Source organism: Artibeus jamaicensis, unplaced genomic scaffold, assembly GCF_021234435.1.
Source record: "Artibeus jamaicensis isolate MK-2021 breed Jamaican fruit bat unplaced genomic scaffold, CSHL_Jam_final contig_457, whole genome shotgun sequence".
Classification (NCBI taxonomy): Eukaryota; Metazoa; Chordata; class Mammalia; order Chiroptera; family Phyllostomidae; genus Artibeus; species Artibeus jamaicensis.
In genome coordinates this window covers 396,097-420,097 of record NW_026521840.1, presented here as the reverse complement: position 1 = coordinate 420,097, position 24,001 = coordinate 396,097, and the positions used below count along the sequence as shown (strand labels likewise).

The window sequence follows — 24,001 nt, the reverse complement described above, 5'->3', positions numbered from 1 at the left end:
CATGGCCCAAGGTGGGTGTTGAAGATCCAGAACATTATATGAAAATTTATATGAAATTCAAATTGCATTGTCTATAAATACAGTTTTATTGGAACACAGCCACGCCCATTCTGCCTTCATGATACAGAGGCAGAATTGAGTTGTTTTGACCGAGACCACATGTCCAGTAAAGCCTAAAACACCGACTAATTGGTCCTTTACAGAAAAGGTTTGCAGACTTCTGCCTCAGAGCTATAGGCTTTTCATGGCAGGGCTTTAAGGGGAGGGGCTGGGCAGGAGCAAGTACGAGTTTCAGTCAGCACCCCCTTGATTTATCCAGAGTGCCTGGGTTTTTGCGTTCTATGTTGGGTTGTTGCTTATGATTCTGGAAGAGCGTTTTGCCTTGCCTTGCATTCTCCCTACCTTCCACACAAAAATGTTTGAATACCACCCATATTTTAAAATTTATTTTTAGACAGAGGGGAAGGGTGGGAGAAAGAGAGGGAGAGAAGCATCAGTGTGTGGTTGCCTTGTGCACGCCCCCTACTGGGAAACTGGACCACAACCCAGGCATGTGCCATGACTGGGAATGGAACCAGCAACCCTTTGGTTTGCAGGCCGGTGCTCAGTCCACTGAGCCACACCAGCCAGGGCAGTTGTTATTATTTTTATCTTTTTTTGAGGGGCAGAGGCCATCCCAGCTGGTTCAGAACCACTGCTTCATTTGTGTATGATCACTGACTAATCATGTTACATTTCTTAGGGTTTTTTCTAGCTAATCTGAAGAGAAATTTATGTCATTACTTAATACCAGCTCAATATTTTCTCTCCTCATACAATAGATGCTTGGCAAAAATTATTTAAATTATCATGAATAGGTAATACATGCGCATAGCACAAAATTCAAAGACTAGGGAAGGGAATATGGAAAAAATGAAGTATCCATATATCTCCCTCCTTCTGGTCCTCAGTCACACAGTCCAGAGACCGTCATTGAAATCAGTTTCTTTGGTGTTTATATAAAGATATTCTAAGCCTTTAAAAGCGTTTACTTATGTATGTGCACACGCATTTTCTCTTCTTCATATAGATAGTAACATTCTGCGGTTCTGTGCTTGCCCTTTTTTTCAATCAACAGTATGTCTTGAAGATTATTCCATATCAGTATGTGCAGAGACGCCTCGTTTTGTATGACTGCATAGGCTTCTATTGTGTCTCCTATTGATGGCCAATTAGTTTGTCTCCAGTCATTTGCCATAATAAACAGTGCTGCGGTGAATTTTAAAGGGCCATTTAAAGACAATGGATGTTTATGAAGCAGCTGCTATTTCTGGGACACTACATACCAGGCTGAGGTGTGGGATAATCAAAGACAAGATGTGATTTATGTGCTCAGGAGCTTAACGGTTCACTTGGGCAGAAATAAATGCCGTGGGAGGTACAAAGAAGGTGATGTGGGAGTGCAGGCGAGAAAGAGCACAATGGAGGAGGTTTTCAGGGGATTAGGCAGGTCCTGGAAAAGGCAGCATTTAAACTGTACCTTCAAGCCTTTCAGATGACAGAATTGGCTTGGCCTGGGGCATAGGTGTGGTAGGTGAAGCATGATATGTTCCAAGCAGAGGGGAACAACATGTGACAGAATTGAGGCATGAAAGTGCTAGTATGTTTCAGAAATCATCTGTGGGTGCTCTGATGTGGCTAAAGCCAGTGATTCTGGCAAGGTGCAGTGGAACCACATTGAGAGGAACCTTGAATGCCGGGCTCAGATGCTTTGCCCCATAAAAAGGGCAATGACGTGATGCCACTGAGGGGTGGAGGATTTCTCTGGTGCCGTAGGTAAAGAGGGTGAGAAGAGGGGAGAGGTGGTTTCACTGGACAGCTGGAGGCCATAAAGAGAGTGAGAGAGAGACAGAGACGGACAGAGACAGGGAGAAATATCCCGGAATGTCTCAGGTGATACAGTCTGGCCAGAGGAGTTCTCTGTTATTCAGCTTTTTTATTCTGTTAGGTCTTCAGTTGAAGTGGATTTGCCCACACTGGGCAGGGATCCAATTCTGGGGAGGGCAATCTGCTTTAGTCAGTCCAGCAGTTGAGATAGTAACGTCATCTAGAAACATCCCCACAGAAACACCCAGAATAATGCTTGACCAAATGTCTGGGCACCCCTCGACCCAGTGAAGTTGATACATAAAATTAACACATAGTAGCTTCACTTATTTTCCCAGTCTTCTGTGTGAGGAGACAGGAAAATGCTGTGTGAACTGTGCTATTCTCTGCCCATATAGGGAGTAATTATTATTCCTGACAGGACGGAAGGGATGCACACTTGGGTGAACAGAATACTATCTTTTCTGCTGCCCTGAATTCAGGCCTCAGAAGACTAGACCTGAGTTTCCTCTTCTGCGAGTGATAAGAGATCCAACAGGAATTTCATTCACAAGGAACAATCGCTCCTGCCCCGGTTGAACGCTTCTTGAATTCTCTGCTTCAGGAGAGAATAAGAAAAGGCCCCCAAACAGCCTCCTGTCATCACGAGAGGAGCTTTATCTTAGGAACCCATAGCTTGGAGAAGTTTTCTTATTGTACCGTTTTGGGTGTGAGTGTGTGTGTGTGTGAACATGACTAGTTCTGTGAGTGATTAAACTGTTCAGTAATAGAAGCCAAGAAGGAGGGGAAATAAATGCGTTCAGCTGGCTCTAAGAAGTCCTATTGCCAACAAGGAGATACTATGTCTAAGTGCCTGCAGGACATACCAGGGCAGTGACATTTAAGTTGAGTCAGCTGTGTGGAGATTTGGGGACAGAGGCTATGAATTTGGATTACAATAAAAAAATAAAGAAAGAGACAGCCAGGCTTGTGGGAAGTGCGGGGGAGGGGCAGGGATGGCAAAGGCCTAAGGGCTCGGAAGAAAGGCAGTGCGACTGGAGCACAGGGAGACAGAGAGGAGGCAAGGGACATGACACAGACACAGCGAGTAAGACAGGAACAGCTCACACAGGACCTTCTAGGCCCAGGGAGTTTGTAGGCCGAGGGAGGGTGCGCATCAGCTATACCCAGAGGTGGCATGGTTCAGTGGTTAATAGCACAGACTCTGGAACCTTCTTAGTGGTGATTTTGGATGTTGACTAAGGTTTCTCTGCCTCAGGTATGCCCTCTGAAAAGCAGATAGTAACGCTACTGTTCATAACGTTACTGTGAGGAGGAAGTGAGTTGACGCGCTCACAGTGCACATGACAGTGTGGGGCAGTGATCAGCGCTATTTATTCAAAGTGCAGTAGAAGCATTTGAAGCGGTGGAATGATGGGGTCTGCCTTGTGATCCGGGAAGCCTTTGCAGGGAATAGATTGGGGATGGTGAAAGCGGACATGGCAAGCCTGGTTGAAAGGCTGCCGCAGAAATGAAATCCGCGGAACGGGGGAGAGGAGGGCAGATTTGACATTGATTCTGAAGACAAAATCAATAGGAATTGTGGCTGGATTGATTGAGAGAGGTGTAGGACACAGAAGAAAGAAGGAAGATGATCCCTAGGTTTCTGGCTCTGTCATGACTGGCTGTTTGATTTGAGGCAAGGGATTTAACCATTCTAAGCTTCAGTTTCCTGATGTATCACTCAGGGTTCTCCAGAGAAATACTATCAACAAGATCTGTATGTATGTGTATATCTGTATTTGTATCTACCTACAGAGAAACATTAATTTATTTTAGTGTGTTTCTGAAGATTTTATTTATTTATCTTTACAGAGAGGGGAAGGGAAGGAGAAAGAGAGGGAGAGAAATGTCAATGTGTGGTTGCCTCTTGCCTGCCCCTACTGGGACCTGGCCTGCAACCCAGGCATGTGCCCTGACTGGGAATCAAACCAGCGACCCTTTGGTTTGCAGTCTGTGCTCAATCCAGTGAGCTATGCCAGCAAGGGCTAATTTATTTTAAGGAATTGGCTCACGTGACTGCAGAGGTGCAAGTCCAAATTCTGAAGGGTATGCCAACAAGCTGGGAAGACTTGCAGTGTGGACCCAAAGGCAGTTTGTTGGCAGAGTTCCTTCTTGCTCAAGGAGAGGTCAGTGTTTGTTCTATTAGAACCTCCAGCTGATTAGCTGAGGTCCATCTGCATGATGGAGGACAATCTGCTTTCCTCAAAGTCTGCTGATTGAAATGTTCATCTCATCTGCAAAATATACCTCCACAAAAATATCCAGAAAGTGTATGACTGAGTATCTGGGCATTGTATTACAGACAAGGTGAAACATGAAATTAACCATCATGCTTTGTCTATGAAACTGGAATAATAGTACCTGGTCACTGGTCCTACTGTAAAGATGGACTATTTTAATCTATATAAAGCAGATAGTACAGTGTCTGCATGTAGCAAGGGCACAGGTGATGAGAGGCTGTATTATTTCTATATAATAACAATCTCTCATGTGTTTCAGTACTTTGTATTTTCAGAGCACCTTCACACCCAAATTCACATAAGCCTCACAACACTCTTCATACTTCGAAGTGGGGAAACTAAGGTGGGGAGAGATGAAGTATCTTCTCTACACACCTATCTCCAAACAGCCAGGCCGAGAAATAGGTCTGTAGCTCCACAGTAGCTCCTCACTTAACTTGCTGGCCTGAAATGGATGTTTGCCTTTCTCCTTTACTCCAGAGGAGAGAGGCACCAGTAATAAGATCATCAGTGCAGTAAGGCTTGAGGACAGATAGCTATCATTCACCAAGCCCGTGCTTATTTTGTGCCAGGCACTCTCCTAAGTGTTTTGCACATGTATCTAATTTAATCTTCCCAACAATCCTATGAGGTAAGCACCATTTTTCAGTGGGGGAAAGCACCAGGTAAGTTCTGGAAGACAAAGAGACCCTCAGGCCTACTGCTGAGAACTCAAATGACTTTTACTCCTTCCTCCCTCACTTCTGTACATTCCAGAGATCGTGAAAACTCAGTGAAGCTCTTTGAGTGTTTGGAGACACATACATTTGGGTGTGTCTAGGCTAATGAGGCTTGGCATCATGCCTTTTGTATACATAGCAGGCACTCTGAGAATTTATGGAATGGACCAGTGAGCTGATAAAGGAGGCGAACCCCGGGCTACCTGTAGCCACTATGCCTGGAGCTGGCTGCAGAAAGAGCAGAGATGTTTGCAGTACACATTACCTTTGGCCCAGGTAAGATGTCTTTGAACCAGCCAGACAGTGAAGTGAGGGGATAGGCTGAAGTGGGAAGCTTAAGTCCTTTCCAGGAAAATTACTTCACTCCTCTGGATATCAGTTTACTCACACGCAAAAATGGGCCCATTCATATTCTCTCTCTCTCTCTTTTTTTTAAAAATATATAGGATAACACTTTAAAAAAGATTTTATTTATCTTTAGAGGGGAAGGGAAGGAGAGAGGGAGAGAAATATCAATGTATGGTTGCCTCTCATGGGTCCCCCTGCTGGGAACTGGCCTGTAACCCAGGCACGTGCCCTGATTGGGAATCGAACTGTGATCTTTTGGTTCACAGGCCTGCGCTCAATCCATTGAGCTACACTAGCCAAGGCTCTCTCTCTCTCTCTCTCTTTCTGCCTATGCACACACACAGCAAATATTCATTCATTCACTTAGTGACATTTATTGAGTACCTGCTGTGTACCAGGCACTGTTCTAGGCACTGGTGAGCAGTGAGCAAACCAGACAAAAATCCTTTCTTCATGGAACAGACTTTCTTTTCTTTTTAAAAAAGATTATTTATTTATTTATTTTAGAGAGAGGGGAAAGGAAGGAGAGAAACACACATCGGTTGCTTCTCGCAAGCTCCCAACTGGGGATCTGTTCCACAACCCAGGCATATGCCCTGACTGGAAATCAAACCAGCAACCTTTCAGTCCACAAAATGGTGCTCAACCCACTAAGCCACACCAGCCAGGGCAGATTTTCCACTAGGGAAGATATATGCTAAGCAGCTAATTAAGTATAATATATAGTATGGCAGTTCTAAGTGCTAAGGAGAAAAAGTACAGCAGGGAAGAAGGATAAGGATGTGTGTATGGGTGGGTAAAACTTCGGATTCCTATTTCCTGCTATACTTCTCTCACAAGGTTGCCATGAGGTTGAGATGCAATAGAAGGCCACGCTGTTTAGGGAGGTGTCAAGTTCTAATGAAATGTAAAGAGCAGTTATTTTGGGAAGGATACTTTTCAGTTGGTCCTTACTTGCTGTTTGCTTCTCCATCATCAGTACAGCAAGACTTGGGGTCTGCAGGGAAGGAAACTCAGGTTCCAGGCCTGGCCCTGGCCTGATAGTTTCTAAAAACCCCAACTGTATGGAATTTTATAGATCTATAGCAATTTCCCCAAAATGGGGTCTTCTGGCGCTTTATCCTTTATTCCTTTTCATTCTCTTATGAAGCAGTAGGAGCTGGGGTAAGTCACTTTCCTCTTGCGAAGTAAAGTGTTCCCCTTCTGTAAAAACCAGGAATGATTACCCGTCACTGCTTGACAGCCTTCTTGGACTATTGTGAGGTGCAAATCAGAAAATGGGGACAAAAGGGCTTTCTATGTCATGAAATGGGCCTGTAAGGGCAGGTTGCTGGGATATGGAGAATTGGCACTGCTGCTTCAGCCAGTTGTTTTGTTCTTTGTAAATTGGTTGTATGTGCGGAGGGGGGCCTGTGAGCCTCCGGGGTGCCACTTCCTTTCCTTTCTGAGAAGCTGCTAAGGATCGTGGGATTATCACTTAGCCTCAGCACCTCCTCAAAATAGGAACTGTGACACGGAAACACTTGGCGTCTCACAATGGAGTGGCAACCAGTGGTGTGTGGCCCCTTTTGGCAACGCTGCTTTAAAGAGGTGGGAAACAGGACCCATCTCCTGACACCGAGTTCACAGAGTTCACAAACGACTCACGGCCTTTGAAGCCCTCCTTTTGCCCCTTAGATGTTACCTCATTTGGCAGTTGAAGGTGGGAGAGGGGAGCCTGGAATAGGCAGAATCTTCCCTTAGTATCCCACGGCCTCCTTTTACTACTACAACAATTCTTCACATCCTAACCAACATTTTTATTACACAGAGCACTTTCAAATCCATTATCTCAGCACCTCTTCGGTGGGTATTATGTGTTTTTTTTTCTATTTACGCATAAGGAAACTGAGGCTTGGAGAATATATGATTTGCCCAAAGTTAAGGGCAGAGATACTATTCAAACCCTTAAATAATAGTAATTGTTAGTGTTTACGGAACATTACTGTGTGCTAGGTATTGTTCTAAGTGGTTTACATGTATCCACTGATTAAACCCTCACCTACAACCTTATGATTCTTCCTGTTTTGTAGAGTACTAGGGTACTGAGAATCCAGAGCTTTCTCAAAGTGAAGGACAGAGTGAGAACCAGGGCATTGTGCCATTCACCCCATTTTAAAGGTGAGAAAAACGATGCTCAAAGACATAAGTAACTTGCTCAAATAAGCAGCAATTGGCATAACTAAGGTTGACCCTCAGCAGGCCGGCCCTACTGCCTGTGTTCTCAACTGTCAAGCCATACAGTCTCTAAATGTAGGGTTCTTCCAAGCTTGATTCATGGAAACAGAGATAAGGGGCAGAGAGGGAAGGCATGACTTACTAAGATCACACAGCAGGTTTAACATTTTTAAAATCTAATATCTGAGTGGCTAATATATTCACACAGATAAAAAAATCAAACTATGAAAGTGTATACAGTGGATGTTCTCTGTCCACCCAGGTCAGAGGTAGGTCACCCGTTTTGTAGCTTTGGACGTATTCTTTCAGAGTTCCTTTATGCATATACGAGACCTGCCCAGAAAGCATCCAGCCACACACTATGAGAAATACAGACACTTATTGAAGAAGATACAAAAGACAAAAAACATTGCACATGGGGCAATGCCATTCATCCCTTCAAAGTAGGCAACTTGGGACCTCACACAGTTCTCCCACCATTTAAAACACTCTGCAAAATCCTTTGATGGAATTGCCACCAGTTGCCCTGTCATATTTTCCTCAACCTCATCAATGGTCTGAAATCTCTTCCCTTTCGAAGGTGCTTTTAGTTTTGGGAGAAGCCAGAAATCGCAGGCCACCTACTTTGGGAATGTAACGAGGCTGAGTCACCTGGGTGATTTGATGTTTTGCTAGAAAACTTGCACAAGATGTGAAGCATGAGCAGGCGCATTGTCGTGATGAAGCCACCAGTCACCAGTTGCCCATCGCTGTGGCCGTCTGAATCATCCGAGTACTTTTTCACAGAGGAATGTTCAAGCTTAAGGCAAAATATGATGCGGATCCATTGCTCTGCTCACTTAGTCATTTTGCATATGATGGCCACACAGTCCACATGCACACTCAGTGGTGTCTACCGCCCCCACTGACTAGTACAGTGAAGTCATCGCTGGTCACACATGCACATTCCACTCCACTCTCTTTGGCTACCAGGTTACATTGATGTCGCACAAACTGTTCTCATTATATGCCTGGACTTTTTCTGGATAGATCTTGTATAAGTAGATACAAACATATTTCCTTCTTTCTCTTATTTTTTACCTCCCAAAGCATACATTTTACATAATGTATCTTTGAGCTATCTCCCTGTCAGTCAGAGAGAGATTCAGCAGTCTCAGCTGGGCCTTCACAAGTCTCTACAAGCTCCATCCATCCTGTGTGGTGTCCAACCCTCTCTTTACATCTTCTCCCTGAGCCTCATTGCTAGACTGCCTTGGACTTCTACAGAAAATACTGTTCCTAAGTCAATTCTGTAGCCTCCCTCTGACTTATAATCCAACATCTGACAAACTCCCCAGCTGAACTAAACCCCTTCCCTCCTGTTGCACTTTTATGTCATTCCTATCCTCTCTCTGTCCACCTCCCAATCTACCTGCTTATCTGTGTGATGTTTGTGGAGCATCTATTAGGAGCAAAACTCCAAGCTTAATTTGGTGATGTATGTTTGGTGTTCTGACTGCCCAGTTGTTTACAGTTTAAATGAAGCCTGTAAATAAATAAACCTGGACATGGGGGTCCAGAGTTGAATGAGTCTCTCCAGGACTTTAGGCTCCAAAACCAAACAACAGGACCAATACTGAGGGAAGCATTCACTGCCTATACCAGTCTTGAATTGATGTGTGATTGGGTTTTGTTGCTCCAGAAAGAACCCAAGTCTGATAGGAAAACATTGTACTTGCTCTGGAAGGACTTTTAGATTCTCGTTGCTCTTTTCCAACCAGTCCTTTCTACCTTGAGTTAGAAGCGGGTTGTGCGGCTCACTCAAAATAGAACTGAAATAAGTCCTCCTCTCATAAATAAAAGAAGAGAAAAGAAAGGAAAGGAGAGGGAATAGGAAAAGGAAAAGAAGGGAAAAGGAAAGAAAGAGGCTTGAAAGGGAGTCATGCAAAAGAACTGGAGGAAACTGCTGTTCTTGGGGATTTATTCAGATATGTATTCAGTCTTTGGCCACAGGAGGGCGGTATAGGCAGTGTTTCTTTAGGGAAGGACTCTGGGGTGGTGGTTTAGAGTGGTCTCTATGCCAACAGGAATGGGAAACCAAAGTGGTCCTGAAATTCTCAGCCTGTAACTTGGAACTTTAAGTCCCTTTTGGAGGGGTTTTGACTAATGAAGGCCCTTCTGGGTGGAGGGGCCAAGGTTGGTATCACCAGCTGTAGCAGAGACTGTTTTGCATGACACATTTCCTCTATATCCTCCATTGAGAGTAAACAGGGCTGCACCTTAGTCTTCATTTACTCATTCATTCATTTATAATTTAGTTATTGAGTCCTCAAAAAATATTTACTGAATGCCAAGCACTGTTCCTGCTGCTGGAGAGACAGCAGTGAACAAAACAGTTCCTGCCTTCACAGAGCTTACAATTTATAAAGGGAGACAGTAAACCAATAAATAAATAATCATATAACATTTCACGTGGTGATAGGGCTAGAGGGACAAGCTGGATAATAGCATATAGACTGATGCTTGGTTACAGTTTTAGAGAGGTGGTCAGGGAAAGATTCCTTTTGAGGAGATGAAAGAGCTAACCTTGCCCTGGCTAGTTTGGCTCGGTGGATTGAGTGCCAGCCTGCAAACCAGAGGGTCGCCACTGATTCGATTCCCAGTCAGGGCACCAGGGCACATACCTGGGTTGTTGGCCAGGTCCCCAGTAGGGGGCACTAAAGAGGCAACTGCAGATTGGTATTTCCCTCTCTCTCCCCTTCCCTTCCCCTCTCTAAAAAATAAGTAAATAAAATCTTTTTTTTTTTAAAGAGAAAGAACTATACTTGTAGATAGCTAGGAGGAAGGTATTCAGGCAGACTGAAATTCTTAACCCTATATTTGGTATCGTCCCTGCAACCACATATGCAACCTGATCCTTAACTTAAGCTTATTGCCCATTACACCTTCCTCAGGATGCCCCACTTAGAACCAACTACATTTCTGCCATACCTTTGGCGAGGCTGGTGAAGATTTAAAATGATCAATGATTCATTTTAGGCTACAAATGAAAATAAGTCATAGCCTTTTGAGCTTTAAGGAAGTTAAGAGACTTGTTTGAGGTTACACAGCTACGAAGAAGTAGAGGCTGGACTTACATCTGAAAGTTTTAACTTCCCATCCACTGCTCTTTTCCCTTTGTCATGAGCTTTGCAAGGCCCTGTGGCGGCACGACAGCACACACAAGCATCGGCCGTTTTAGGTGGATGTGAGAGCTTAGGTAGATCCTCCTAAGGACCAGTGTTTGTAATAAAGGAGGTGACACTCAACTCTACTCCCCATTGTTGCCCCCATCTGGATATGTGCTCTGAGGGATGTGAACAAACTGATAAGCAACCAACCTGGAGAAGGGACTGCAAACCATGCCACAGTGGAGGAGTTTAAAGAAATGGTCATGTTTATGTTGGAAAACGAATGTGTGTTTGCACGTGCATGTGTGTGTCAGAGGGTAGTCATGGTGAATAGAGGCTGAACCATGATAGATGTCTTCATACTCTTCACAGGACTGTTACTTAGAAGCACTTGGCTTTTCTCTTCCCTTCCTTCTCCTTCCATTCCCTTTTCCATTCCCCTTTCCATCCCTCTTCCCTTCCCTTTCCTTTCTTTTTCCCTTCCCTTTTCCTTCCCTTCTGTTCCCTTTTTTTTTTAGCATGGCCCAGAGGATAGGACAGTGCTCTAACAAATGGGGAGAAACCCTTGAAGAGTGAATTTCAGCTCAAAATGAATAGAGGTTTTGGAAGCTTCTGAGTGTGCTTCCTTTTTCTGAAAATATTGTAGCACTTGCTGGACAAAACTCATTAGGAATACTGGTAAAAAGGGGTGGGCTTTGGAAACATCTCAGTTTAAATCCTGCTACTGCTTCATCCCACCCGTACGGCAATGGGCGAATGATGTCATCACTCTGAACTTTCGTTTCTTGCTCTTTCTTTCTTTCTTTTTTTAAGATTTTACTTATTTATTTATTTTTTTATAATTAATTTTATTTAGTTATTTTTCAAGTACAGTTTTTTGTCTATTTTTCCCATCCCAGACTCCCCCGCCCCTTGCTCCCCACCTCCCTCCTATTTCCACCCCCCCCCCTTAGTTCTCGTCCCTGTGTCCTTCCTATTTGTTCCTCCAGATCCCTCCCCTTTTTCCCCCTTAAAATCCCTTCCCTCTCCCCTCTGGTCACTGTCCCCTTGTTCTCTATTTCAGTGTCTTTGTTTTTTTTTTTTTCTGCTTGCTTGTTTGTTTTGTTGTTTAGCTTCCTGTTAAAGGTGAGATCATATGGTATTTGTAAGATTTTACTTATTTATTTTTAGAGAGAGGAGAAGGGAGGGAGAAATAGGGGAAGAAACATCAATGTGTGGTTGCCTCTCACACGCCCCCTACTGGGGACCTGGGATGCAACCCAGGCAGGTGCTCTGACTAGGAATCAAACCGGCATCCCTTCAATTCTCAGGCAAGCTCTCAATTTGCTGAGCCACAACATCCAGGGCAAGTTTCTTACTCTTTCAGATAGCAATAGCAATTCCTTATTTTCAGGCTTCTGGGGAGAATTAGATAAAATAATATGTTGAGAGGCCTAGCACCATGCATGCCCAGAGCAGGTGTCTCCTCCTCTCCTTTCCATTCCCTGTACCCATCACATATGAGGGAGGCTCCTACATAGGAAGGTTGGGAGGAAATGACCTTTTTGTATAGTTCTATGATTCATTCTATAATTATCAAAAACTTCATTCATTATCTGATTGTGCTTGGGATACATTACTGTACGTCGGTGAAATTTGGTGTGGTTGTGACTGTCTTTCCCAATAGACTGTAAGCTTCCCGAGAGCCTCTCTGTGTCCCTTAGCTGTCGCAGTAAGTGCCTATTGAGTTTAAGTGGTTTTGCAGGAATGGTGATCTCTGTGCTGAATAATTGAACTAACGAAGAGCTCATAACCTCAGGGAGCTGACTCTGAAATAGAGTTGACATGAATGAATGTGCAAAAGCATCTAGTCACATCAGTAGCCAAGACAATGACCAGACTGGACTCAAAATCTTCAGGCTGCCTGTGGCAAGCATCAGGGGTTATCCTGTAGCTGGGGTGGGGGCGAATGGTAGGTAAATGAATTCCGGGGGTGGGGGTCAGCACAAAATGTGGAACTTTCTTTAGGTGTGATTCCTGGCAGAGGTGGGCCTTTGGGAGCTGTCTGAACCGTGAGAGGCAAGGGACAGCCAGACGTTGACTGTTCTCGGAGAGAAGGCAGAGTTAATACCTATGTACCTTGCACCTGGAAGGCAGGCCACTAGAACTCAGGTCAGGACATTGAAACAGTTTATTCCTGTGACCAAGGTGACATCATGTCAAGTGCTGTTGGAAGATGGGATGTGTGTCACCTAGTGGCATTTATATAACACAGTGTTTAAGGGCATAGTCTCAAGAGCCAGACTCTTTGGGCTCGTTTGCATCTAGGCTCCATCACTGACCAGCCACATGACCTCAGGCAAGTTATTTAAGCACTGCACCTCAGTTCCCTCATCTGTACTGTAAGGAAAGACAATAATAGTGCCTACCTTACAGGCTTGTTGTGAAGATGAAAAGAGTTAATATATGTAAAGGGTCTAGAACAGTGGTTGGTACCAAGCAAGCACTTGATAAATGTTTATTATTATTAATATATTATTATTATTATTATTATTACCTAATGAGAGGCTTTGGGTCCTGAGAAATATGCTAGGTGCTTATAGTAATTTCAGTGTGGATTTTGGAGCAATTATATTCCAGAGCATTTCATGGAGTGATTAGGTCCTCATCAGTGACAGAAGCAGTATTAACATCCGACTCAAAGTGACTGAAGAACTTTCTACCAAGTGAGATTGTCCAAAATGCAAATGTGCTGTCTTAGGAAAGAGGAACCTCCCCATCATTATGCACATTGGAGCTGAGACTGGATAACTACTTGGTGGGGATGTTGCAGAAGGGATTAAAGGATGGAATTGGGCTTTTGGTATACCAAGAGATTCTCGGATTTCTTTTCTTGCTTTAAGATTTTATGTATTTATTTTTAGAGAGGGGAAGGGAAGGAGAAAGAGAGGGAGAGAAACATCCATGTGTAGTTGCCTCTCATGCACCCCCTACTGAGGACCTGGCTCATAACACAGGCATGTGGCCTGACTGGGAATCGAACCAGTGACCCTTTGATTTGCAGGCCGGTGCTCAATCCACTGAGCCACACCAGCCAGGGCACATTCTCTGATTTCTTGATACTTCTTAGCAGAAGGGCTGGCTGTGAGGTAGAGGTCCTGCTGCTTGAAATGTGGGGGACTCGTCTAATATTTTTGAAATTGTGAGCTTAGTTGAATGGTCACCTCACTCTGAAGGCTAACTGCACATGAACAGGGCTGGTACCAAATGTCACCTTCTAGAGTCTGAAATCTCTCAAAAGTACTTTCAAAACTCAAGAGATGGGGTTTTGGTTTCTGCTGTGCCACAAATTAGCTGTGTAATCTTGAGCAAGTTCCTTCCATTCTCTGGGCCTAAGTTTCCTAACCTGGAATGTGAAGGTTTAGAATAGATTTTTCCATGAGGTCTCATCAGGTCTTGCCTTCTGTGTTCGGAAGATAATATTGTCAGAGCGAAACAGGTAGATGAAGGAGGCATTGAGCAGATACTTACAGAACACCTACTGAGGGTCAGGTGTTACGCAGTGTAGGTGGGGAGGAAACAGTGAACAAGATCGGCATGCTCTCTGCAGTGTCCAGTGTCTAATACAAACACGCACAAATAACATTATAATACATATTAATATGTTTTTGAAGAGGGGTAAGCACAAGGCTCTAATGAGAGAAGAACATGGTGCAGACTATTTTTGATGGAAAATCCTCAGGGAAAGCCTTGTGGAGAAGGTGGCGCATGAGCTGAGCTTCGATGTGGGGACTGGGACAGGATGGCAACAGTCACATAGGTCCTAGGGAGGGAGAGCCTGGTGGGTTCCAAGAACTGTTCTAAGTTCTGTTGAGCAGCAGAATAGAGAATGAGAGGGCAGTGGTGAGAGCTAAGGTTAGAAAGGTCAAAAAATGCCAGATTGGCAAGGTGTTGTATGTCATGCTACAGAAGTGGCCTTAGAGGTAGTGGGGAGCCACAGAAGGCCTTTGAGCAGAGGAATTATACAGGTCAGGGTTCAGCCGTAGAAATTAGATCACTATAGTTATTTTCAGCAGGAAGAGTTTTAAGACAAAAATATCAGGTGCTTCCCAAATTGGTGAAAGGGCTGGTGGGGCGAGCTGTAGGCTGGGCATCCAGGAATACTCCCAGAACAGCAGTGGGGGAGCTGTTCTGTCTGCAGCAAGCAGGAAGGTGAGGAATGAGGAGCTTTGGGAACACTTCACCTTATCTGTGATCTAGGAATTAGGAACCTGCTGGTGCCTTAACTGTGGAATGTGCCACTGCCTAAAACCATCATCATCCCTTCCACGTCCTCAATGACAAAGCTATGTAAACTCCATTTTCTGCTGACCCAAATGCACAAAGCCAGTGAGCAGACACCGGGCCTACAGAAAGGTGACATGGCTGCAGAGAACCCTAAAACCTCTATCATTGTTCACGCTTAACTGAAGCAGCAGAAATATGGCTTCTGTACCACCTCCTTATAAGTACTGTGCATGTACATAATGATTGATAGAAATGAATCAGGTCCAGAACACTGGATGTAAAAGAGTCTGAGAAATTGTAGGTTGTTGCAGTTTTATTTTTATTTTTTAAAGATTTTATTTATTTATTTTTAGAGGGAAGGGAAGGGAGGGAGAAATAGGGAGAGGAACATCAATGTGTGGTTGCTTCTTGTGCTCCTCGCATTGGGGATCTGGCTCATAACCCAGGCATGTGTCCTGACTGGGAATTGAACCAGAGACCCTCTGGTTTGAATTCCATGCTCAATCCACTGAAGTACATCAGCCAGAGCATTTTTAAAAATGTTTTCAGCTTTAAGCAATATAAGAAGGAATGCTATAAGGAGGGTGGCATGGATCCTGAGCAACCAATCTATGGTAGCCACCCTAGGATTGATAAGAGCAAAACTGCTTTTGAAAGAGATGATTTAGGCAGGAGAATAGAAGCTGAACTGGAGAGAGAGACCAAGTAATGAGTGGTAATAGGTCAGAGATGATGAGGAATTGAGTATGGGCTGCAGGGAGAGAAAGGAAGGACACATAAGAGCGATATTAAAGAGGAAGATAATCATCAGGACTTGAAGACTGGTTGACTAGCATCAAGATGAGGGAGAGGCAAGACATAGGACTATCTTCTTAGTTTTTGACTAGGTATGTGTCCTAAGAGATAGACAACTTAGGGGCAGGAGGAAACTAGCCAGGATGGGAGAAGACTAATTCAAGTTTTGACTAAGTGTGACATTCATGTGAAACGTCCAGAAGGCAGTTGGAGATTTACCTCTGGAGTTCAAGAGAAGAGAGCTACCTGGGGTCATCAGCACAGTTGTAAGCTCCATGCAGGCAAGGGCCTAGGTCTGTTTTGTTCCCTATTGGTGTCCAGTACTTTTGTTGAAGGGAGGGGCATTGGTGTGTAATGTGGGTGGTACTTTAAATCTTAGGATGCATTGGCCCACCATTCCATGCACACATGAATGAGGAGAAAAGGGTGCTGAACTTAGAAGAACCCAGAGAAATCATGGCCTTAATGACTGGATAAAGAACAGCCCAGGCAGGACATAAAGACAGTATAAGCAGACAGGTCGTGTGGTTGGTGTTCCCAGGGTTAAAAAGAGCATTGGAGGTAGAAGGAAGGCATCAGTGGAGTCAGTGGGAGAGCAGTCATGGACAATAAAGCTGGAAAATTGGCTGCGAGACTTAGCAGCAAGTCAGCCATTTGTTTATATTCCCGAGAAGTTTCAGTTTCTCATGGGATGATGGGGGTGAAAGCCAGGTGGCTATGGGTTGAAGCATCAGTGGAGGCAGGATAAAGTTGTACTTTTAAAGGTGAGGAGATTCTAGTTCATATTATGGTACTGTCCTGATCACTAGCATTGGTCTCAACAGAATCTAGAAGAGTGGCTTTCAAATTACTTTGAACATGATTTGCTGTAGGAAAATACCTTTTATATCACCACCTAGCACATTTGTATGTAAAGCTGAAACAAAAGCTGTATTACCCTGACTATATAGACATTTCATATAAATGAAATCATATGAAAGCCTTTTGTGTCTGGCTTCTTTCACTTATAATATTTTCTGAGTTCTTTCATGTTGTAGCATGTAATAGTACTTTATTCCGTTTTATGGCTGAAGAATGTTCCTTCATTTGGATCTAGCACATTTGTTTATCCATTCATCAGTTGATTGGCATTTGAATTGTTTCCGTGTTTTGGCTGTTGTAAATAATGCTCTTATGGATGGTCGTGTATAAATTTCTGTGTGGACATGCTTTCATTTACTCCTAGGAATGGAATTGTTGGATCAAATAGTAACTCTGTGTTTCAGTTTTTGAGGAACTGCCAGACTGTTTTCCAAAGTGGCTTCACCATTTTACATCCCTACCAGCAGCATTACAAAAGTTCCAATTTTTCTCCATCTTCTCCAACACTTGTTATCATCTTGCTTTTGATTATAGCCAACCTAGTAAGTTAGAGTTGTATCTTATTGCAAATAATGCTGTAGTAATATCCTGTATTTGCATTTAATTTGCGTTTTCCTGGTCGCTAATATGTTGAGCATCTTTTCATGTGCTTATTGACCATTTCTTTGGAGAAATGTTATTCAGCTCATTCACCAGTTTTTTAACTGGTTATCTTGCTTTTTATAATTGAGTTGTATTACCTCTATATATTCTAGACACAAGTCCCTTATCAGATATATAGTTTGCAAGTATTTTCTTCTATTCTGTGGGTTCTCTTTTCATACTCTTGATAGTGTCTTTTGAAGTACAAAAGTTCTTAATGTTCATGAAGTTCAGCTTATCTAATTTTTTTATATAATATTTTTTAATCCTCACCCAAGGATATGGTTTTTTTTTAATCGATTTTAGAGAGAAAAAGAGGATGGGAAGAGAAGAGAGACAGAAGGACAGACAGTCAGTCAGACATCAATGTAAAAGACAAACATCAATTGTTTGCCTTCTGTACATGCCCCAACCAGGGATAGAGCCCGCAACCTAAGGTCTGTGCCCTGCCTGGGAATCAAACCTGCAAACTTTTGATGCATAGGACAGTGTTTGAACCAACCGAACCACCTGGCCAGAGCTATTTTTTTCTTCTGTATTGTGCTTTTCATGTCATATGTAAGAAACCATTACCAAATCCAAGGTGACAAAGATCTACATTTTTTCCTCATTTTGTTAAACTGAGCCACAACAGTTAAAGCAATTCATTAATAAAAGCAAATACTCAGTCTGTTCAAATTTCCAATTGCCTCCTAAACATCACAAATGTGTGTGTGCATGCACACATGTGCAAAAATTTCACCTGAGTCAGTCCATCTCTCTTTTACTATTTATTTGCTTAAGAATCAAGTTGTTGGTTCTGTCCTCTTTTACAGTCTGTGTCCCCATATTGCAGCTTAACATCTTTTTCTGTCCTTCACGTGTTCTATAAATAGACAGTTGGATCGAGAAGCTTGATATGATTTGGTCTTTTTGTTGTTTTTGTCATGAATTATGTACAGGTGGTGTTAGGAGCCCAAACTTTTAAAGTGGAGACTTCTTTGGGCTTTACTTTATCTTGTACAGGCAGCGGCCACTTTGTTTATGACCTGCATTCATTCAGAATTTGCAGTCATCTACTTAAGATGGGTGACTGCCCTAGACTCAAAGATTACTAAAGAATTGAAAGCAGTTCTCATTCCTATAGTCTTTACTAGGAGTTCCAGAGCTTAATTTGCTAAGTCCTCATGTGATCATGTGATCACATGATGGGAGATGGAGGCTGGAGAAGGGAAAGGAGTTGCATGGAAGCCATCCAACAAACTTGAGGTAGACTGAGTAACTCTGAAACCCTCTGATCTCTAGTCCAGGGCTTTCCTATTTCTAGACACAGAGTCACAAACACATAGCACGGGGCAGTGATTACAAGCAGATTGGAAAGGTTTTTTTTTTTTTTAATTTTCTTTAGAGGGGAAGGGAAGGAGAGAGGGGGAGAAATGTATGCTTGCCTCTCATGTGTCCCCTGCCAGGAACTGGCCTGCAACCCAGGCATGTGCTCTGACTGGGAATCCAACCGTGATCCTTTGGTTCACAGGCCTGCGCTCAATCCACTGAGCTATACCAGCCAGGGCAGATTGGAAAGTTTTGTGGAGGCTTCCCTTTATAGTGCCCACCATTCTGGGAAAGGGTAAGCCATCATAGTCTAAAGAAAAGGAAATCTGACCAGCAAGAGCAGAGATATCAGAGAAAGCCAAAAAGAATTGGGTTTGGATAATTTGTAGTTGAATTTGTTTGTTGAATTTGTAAAGCTAGTTATCAATGTGAGTTGCCGATAAATACTTAGGCAGGGGCCAAAGTCACCTTTGCTTTTTCCCTGGCCCCACAAAGTGGCTGTCATTGCTATGCGTGCGTGTTTCGCATGTACCAGTTCCTTTTTAAAATCTTCCTTTTCCTTCCTTCCTCGTCCTTTTTCCTTCCTTTCCCCAACTTTTCTGTCCATCTTATGTCCTATCTCTTCTCCCTCCTTCCCACCTTTCCTTCTCTTTCTCCCCTGCTCCCCACTCTGTAGGTCTTGTTCCCACCCTCCTTCCTCCTGCCAAACTGTCTCTCTTCTGTTCCCTCTCACTTTCCCAGTACTTTCCAGCCTTTCCTCCGTCTCTCCCTACATCCCCCCTCAATCAACCCTCAACAAGCTCTCCACGCCCCCCCCCACCAGAACCTCCACTGGTGGCTCCTGCTAGTCTGAAGGAAGAGACCTGGCTTGGGGAGCCTTGAGCCCTCCAATTGGCTGCCTCCGCCAGCACGCCAGCTGAAGTCCCGCCCCCCCAGCGAGTAAACGCACTGCTGCGGCACCTGCTATTGGCCGGTGGGCCTTCTCAGCTGCTCGGGCATTGCCGCACGCAGGCGTCCGCAGTCGCTAGGTGAATAAAAACGCAGCCTACGAGCTGGGGGCTGGGGAGAGGAGAGGGAGAGAGCCAGCGAGGCAGGGCTGGAACGAGTGTCTGGCAGCCGGGATCCCCGCGAAGAGAGCGACCGAGCATAGGAAAGCAAGCGAACTAGAGAGAGTAGGGGAGACCGAGACTGACCGGTAGCCAGGCAGGCAGACGGACGCACGCCGGGACAGACAGACTGAACAGGCGCTGGAGAACCTTGCACTGGTTCCTCCCGCCTTTCCCTTTGAAAGCCAGGATTTTGCCTTTTCCGTGGCGCCCAAGAGAGAATGCTGGACTCTGCCGACTTCAGCGCAAGCTAAGATTTCTCAGCTAGGGAAGAAAAAGCAGCCCAATCCTGAGAAGGGGGAAGCAAGCTCCCCTGTCCCCCTCCCCCCTCCCCCCATACCAAACTCGGGCACCAAACCCAGCCCTTCCCTAACCATCCGACTTCCTCCTCTCCTTTCTAGAATGGTGGCTGTATGGACAGTCTGACAGAACAGAGACTGACATCTCCCAATCTGCCGGCCCCCCACCTGGAACACTACAGTGTTCTGCATTGCACCATGACCCTGGATGTGCAAACTGTAGTCGTTTTTGCCGTGATCGTAGTCCTCCTGCTTGTCAATGTCATACTCATGTTTTTCCTCGGAACGCGCTGAATGGAGTCCAGCCACCTGAGCTGTTGCTAACTCTCGATTTGATTTCATCCTGAGAACCACCGAGAAAAAAAAATCAAGAGAGACAGTCAGAGACAGGGAAAGAGAGGGAGAGAAAGAGCAAGCTTTCTTACTGAGGGGGGAAAACGTTTTGAGCTTCAACATGGCCTCGCTGTGATATGTATGACGTTGGTATATTATCTCTCCCTAAATCTTTTGTCATGTCTTGTCTTTTAAGTATGCCTGCGAGTTTAGTTGCTTATTGCTTGAGTAAAATTGTTGATAAAGAAATGCTTTCTATTTAAGTATGCATGTGTGTGCATTCTCCATTTATGTGGCGTTCAGGGAGCGAGCTCTGCGTCCTTAAACAGTGCCTTTGCTGTTTGTGGTGCCTGGTCAACTCATTTTCTTGAAAACTACCTTTCAATTCCATGAGAGAATTTTAGTGAAAATTTCTCTCTTGCCATCAGGACTGTATTTGGGTTTGTTTGGGGGCACGGGGGCATGTGGGAAGAGCATGCTGGATTTTTGGCATCTTTAGAAAGACAGCCTAGCATTGGATGTTTAGAAGAAAAAAAAAACTGATGGAATGAATTTAGGGAAAATGGTTCTTTAGCATCTAACGAGAAGGGAGAATTTGAGAAGTGATGTGGTGTGCATTGAGCTGGTAGTTCAAGACTCTGTCCTTTGAGTCTCAATTTGCTGTCCAGGGTTCATAGTTTCCAATTTGGAAAGAAGCCACCTTTACAACATTTCTTAAAGTATTTTCTTAGGAATTATGGGATGGGGTGTAACAGCATTTTTTGATCTTTATAAATTGGCAAGAGAAGACATTGATGAGTTGTTATTGGGTTCCTTTCTCCAAAGTGGACCCCTGGATTTGAATTGTTTTTTTTTTCTCTGTGTGTCCTCCAAACAAACAAACAAACAAACAAACAAAAACCGAACAAGAAAAGCCAGCTCTTTACCCACCTTGGGAATCATAGTGTTTGGATATGCCTCTTTGGGGTAATCTCATTTGCAGTGATGAACTTGAACTACATTTTAAATAGAACTTGCTAGTGCTAATGAGAAAGTGGTGTTTTTTGTTTTCTTCTTTGTTTGTTCTTGAAGATCAGAGGTCTCTTGAATTGAAAGAATCCATAACAAATTGAAAGTATGTGTCTTGCTAAGTAGAGTTTTAAGCAGTGTGCCCCTCCCCCGACACCCCTTCCCCCTGTTCCCATGCACCCACCCCAAATGTCTTGATGGAATAAGGTGTAAGCTCGGGAAACCATGAACTAGAAATAAAATTCCATTTTGACATACTTGCATGTCCACATCAGATGGAAGTGGTGGTGGTTGCTGTTATTGTTGCTATTGTTATTGTCTTTATATTTCTGTTTCCACTGAAAAAGCTCTTGGCAAAGCCAGGAAAAAAAATGTCTCTTTGACGCCAATGTGCATAATACTTGTTTTCCTCCATTCCCCCAGCCACTGATGTAGGCAGGTCTTCCTCATTCCCTTGCTTACCTGACTTTGAAATAGTGCCGTTTCTGGTTCATATAGCAATGAATCAGGGTGCATACACATCCACACACATGTTTCCCTACACCCATGTGGGTGGCTGCTCATGTGTGATGTGCAAATCTGCTGGCATTGTGCTCTCAAGTTCCATGTCCTATTGTTTAATCTCCTGGGGACAGATGATTATGGAAGGAGAGGGGCTGTGAAGGGGGGCTCTGCAAATTGTCCTGACCTCAGGATCCAGAGAGTATTATTGCATGGCATCAGAAGAGGTTTCGAGTCTTGAGGTGGGCTCTCATTGGCTCTGCGTGGGTGAGAAGCTGCTTGTTTTTCATTCGATTGGTACCATGCTGTAAGCATGATCTGGGAAGTTTGCTGGCATGGATACTTACTTACTCTTTGGTCCCTTTGTGGGGGCCCCCCTAGGTTGAACTAAGGACTTGTTTCTTTGCAAAGAGAATCTGCTGAGACCACCCCTCACCCACTGCCTAAGCTCCAGTGGTATTATCCAAAGTAAGCTTATATTCTGACTGGGTGCTCATTCTCAAACAGCACTGAAGAGTTAGGAGAGGCTCTGGGCTGAGCCCTGAAGACCTGGGTTGTCTTTGTCCAGTGGCAGTTTGACCTTGGCTGATTTTTTCCCTCCTCAGTGGGTTGGGGTTTCCTGAAACGCTGGCATTTGGGGATGGTTAGGCTAAGTGACCTCCAAGTTCTTGCTTTCTGTGATTCTTGGGTGCCCATAGGCACTGGAAACCAGAGGGGGATGAACTGTAAAGACAAGCAAAAAGGAAAATGTTCATCAAGGACCAATGGGAAGTGAGAGAAAAACTATCTGGTTGCTGGTATCCAGAGAAATTTGTTTTACCTCAGAGATTTTTTCACCTAGCTCTATGAGAAAACCACGGCAACAGTGGAATGCTTTTTGCCTTTTTTTCCCCTCCCTGACAGGAGAGGCATTCTTAAAGCTGATCTTTGAGCCAGGTTTATGACAAAGTAGTGTCATGAAATGCCACAGCCTTCACGACTGGGTGCCTGACAGGCCCTTGGCAGAAAGCCTTTGGGAATGTATGTGTGTAGGTTGTGTGACAGTATGTTCGTGGGTGTGTGTGCACACCCTTCTCTGTGGGGGGGTGTGGGAGGGGTGGGTGTACACTCCTGAATGTGGATGGGGGTTGGTCGTGCCAGGAATGAGGAAAAACAGAAGGGCATGCATTGAGTTCCACAGTTCTGAATGGCCTCCTTGTGCTACGGACAGTAAGGATTTGGCTGCTGCTGTGATGGATGGGTGTTCCCTTACCAGCCTTCCCACCGACCCCCTGCAGCCCCTCTGGCCAAAGGGCTAGTTTGCATGAGCCCTCCATCAGTAATTTAGCTGGTGAAATGGGTAAGCATTTTTCAAATTAATTTATCGCTAGTCAAATAAGGGAACGTTGCTAGCCAGATGGCAGGCCACCCCAGAGCAGCTAAAAGGGAGTTTGGAGAGTTGAGAACCAAAGTTGGCAGTGTGACTTTTTACTTCTGTGAATCCTAAAGGTTTGGCATTTCTCCTTCAGACGTGTGAGGGTATGCAAAATGAGGAGAGTGGGAGAAAATGAAACACTCAGCCAGAGGAGTGGAATCCTCTGCATTTGGACTTTTTCTTTCTTTTTTCTTCCCCCTCCTGCCTCTTTTCTTCATCTTCCCCCTCGTCCCTTTGCTCCCTCCAGAAACAGCCTTCTCTCCGCTCTGTCAGTGGGTAGGTAAGGAAGAAAAGAGGACTTGTTCTCTCTGATTTTTGCCGACTTTTTTTTTTTCAACAAAGTTCCTCATTTCTCTCCCACTGTCAGGGTGGAGAATACCTTTTGGTACTAGGAGGGGCAAAATTCCAACTCAGGAATTTTGGCTTCCATATCCCTACTGGGAAATTCAAGAAAATACTCTTAGCCAGTATCCTAGCAACCCATGCATCGCTCAGCTCCTGCTGAGCTCCAGATCCCACCCTTCCAATCTGCAGGCTCTAAGGCTCAGGAGAAAGGGGGCTTGAGCCCCGTGGGACTTGGGGAGATGCTTTGGGAGAGAGGACAGAGGAAGCGCTAGATCCTTGTTGTCTAGATCCTGCAAATGTCTAGAAAACATACATGGGAGGTGTACAGACCCTAGCCTTCTCCCAGCCATGGGGACAGTTGACTGGAAAGGTCCTGGGTTCAAATCCCTCTTCAGTTACTACCTTCTCCTTAAGATTAACTGAGTCATCTCACAGCCCAGCTTTAGTGCCAGGAGGTCTGTAGGCCCTAAAAAAGTTTTCTTTTCACTCTGTCTTCTGGCTGAGACAGGGAGGAGGTGAAGGCAACAAACTGAGAGTGC

At 44.4% G+C, this 24,001-nt stretch overlaps 1 protein-coding gene across 4 annotated transcripts in view; it reads left to right on the top strand.

Annotated features, from left to right (window-relative positions):
- The window catches only part of ARHGEF9 (Cdc42 guanine nucleotide exchange factor 9), a 131,223-nt gene that overhangs the window by 4,960 nt on the left and 102,262 nt on the right, over window positions 1–24,001 (top strand). The window contains exon 1 of one of the 4 annotated variants that reach the window (XM_037135177.2): window positions 19,438–19,484. The exons of 2 other annotated variants lie outside the window; for them this stretch is intronic. Coding sequence is in view for 1 of the 2 variants with exons in the window: in XM_037135175.2 (XP_036991070.1) it covers window positions 20,336–20,344 (9 nt within the window). In the remaining variant the exon portion in view is untranslated. Of the gene's footprint in view, window positions 1–19,437; window positions 19,485–20,302; window positions 20,345–24,001 lie in introns of those variants that run through there. One more of the 4 variants, XM_037135175.2, reaches the window with a different exon arrangement.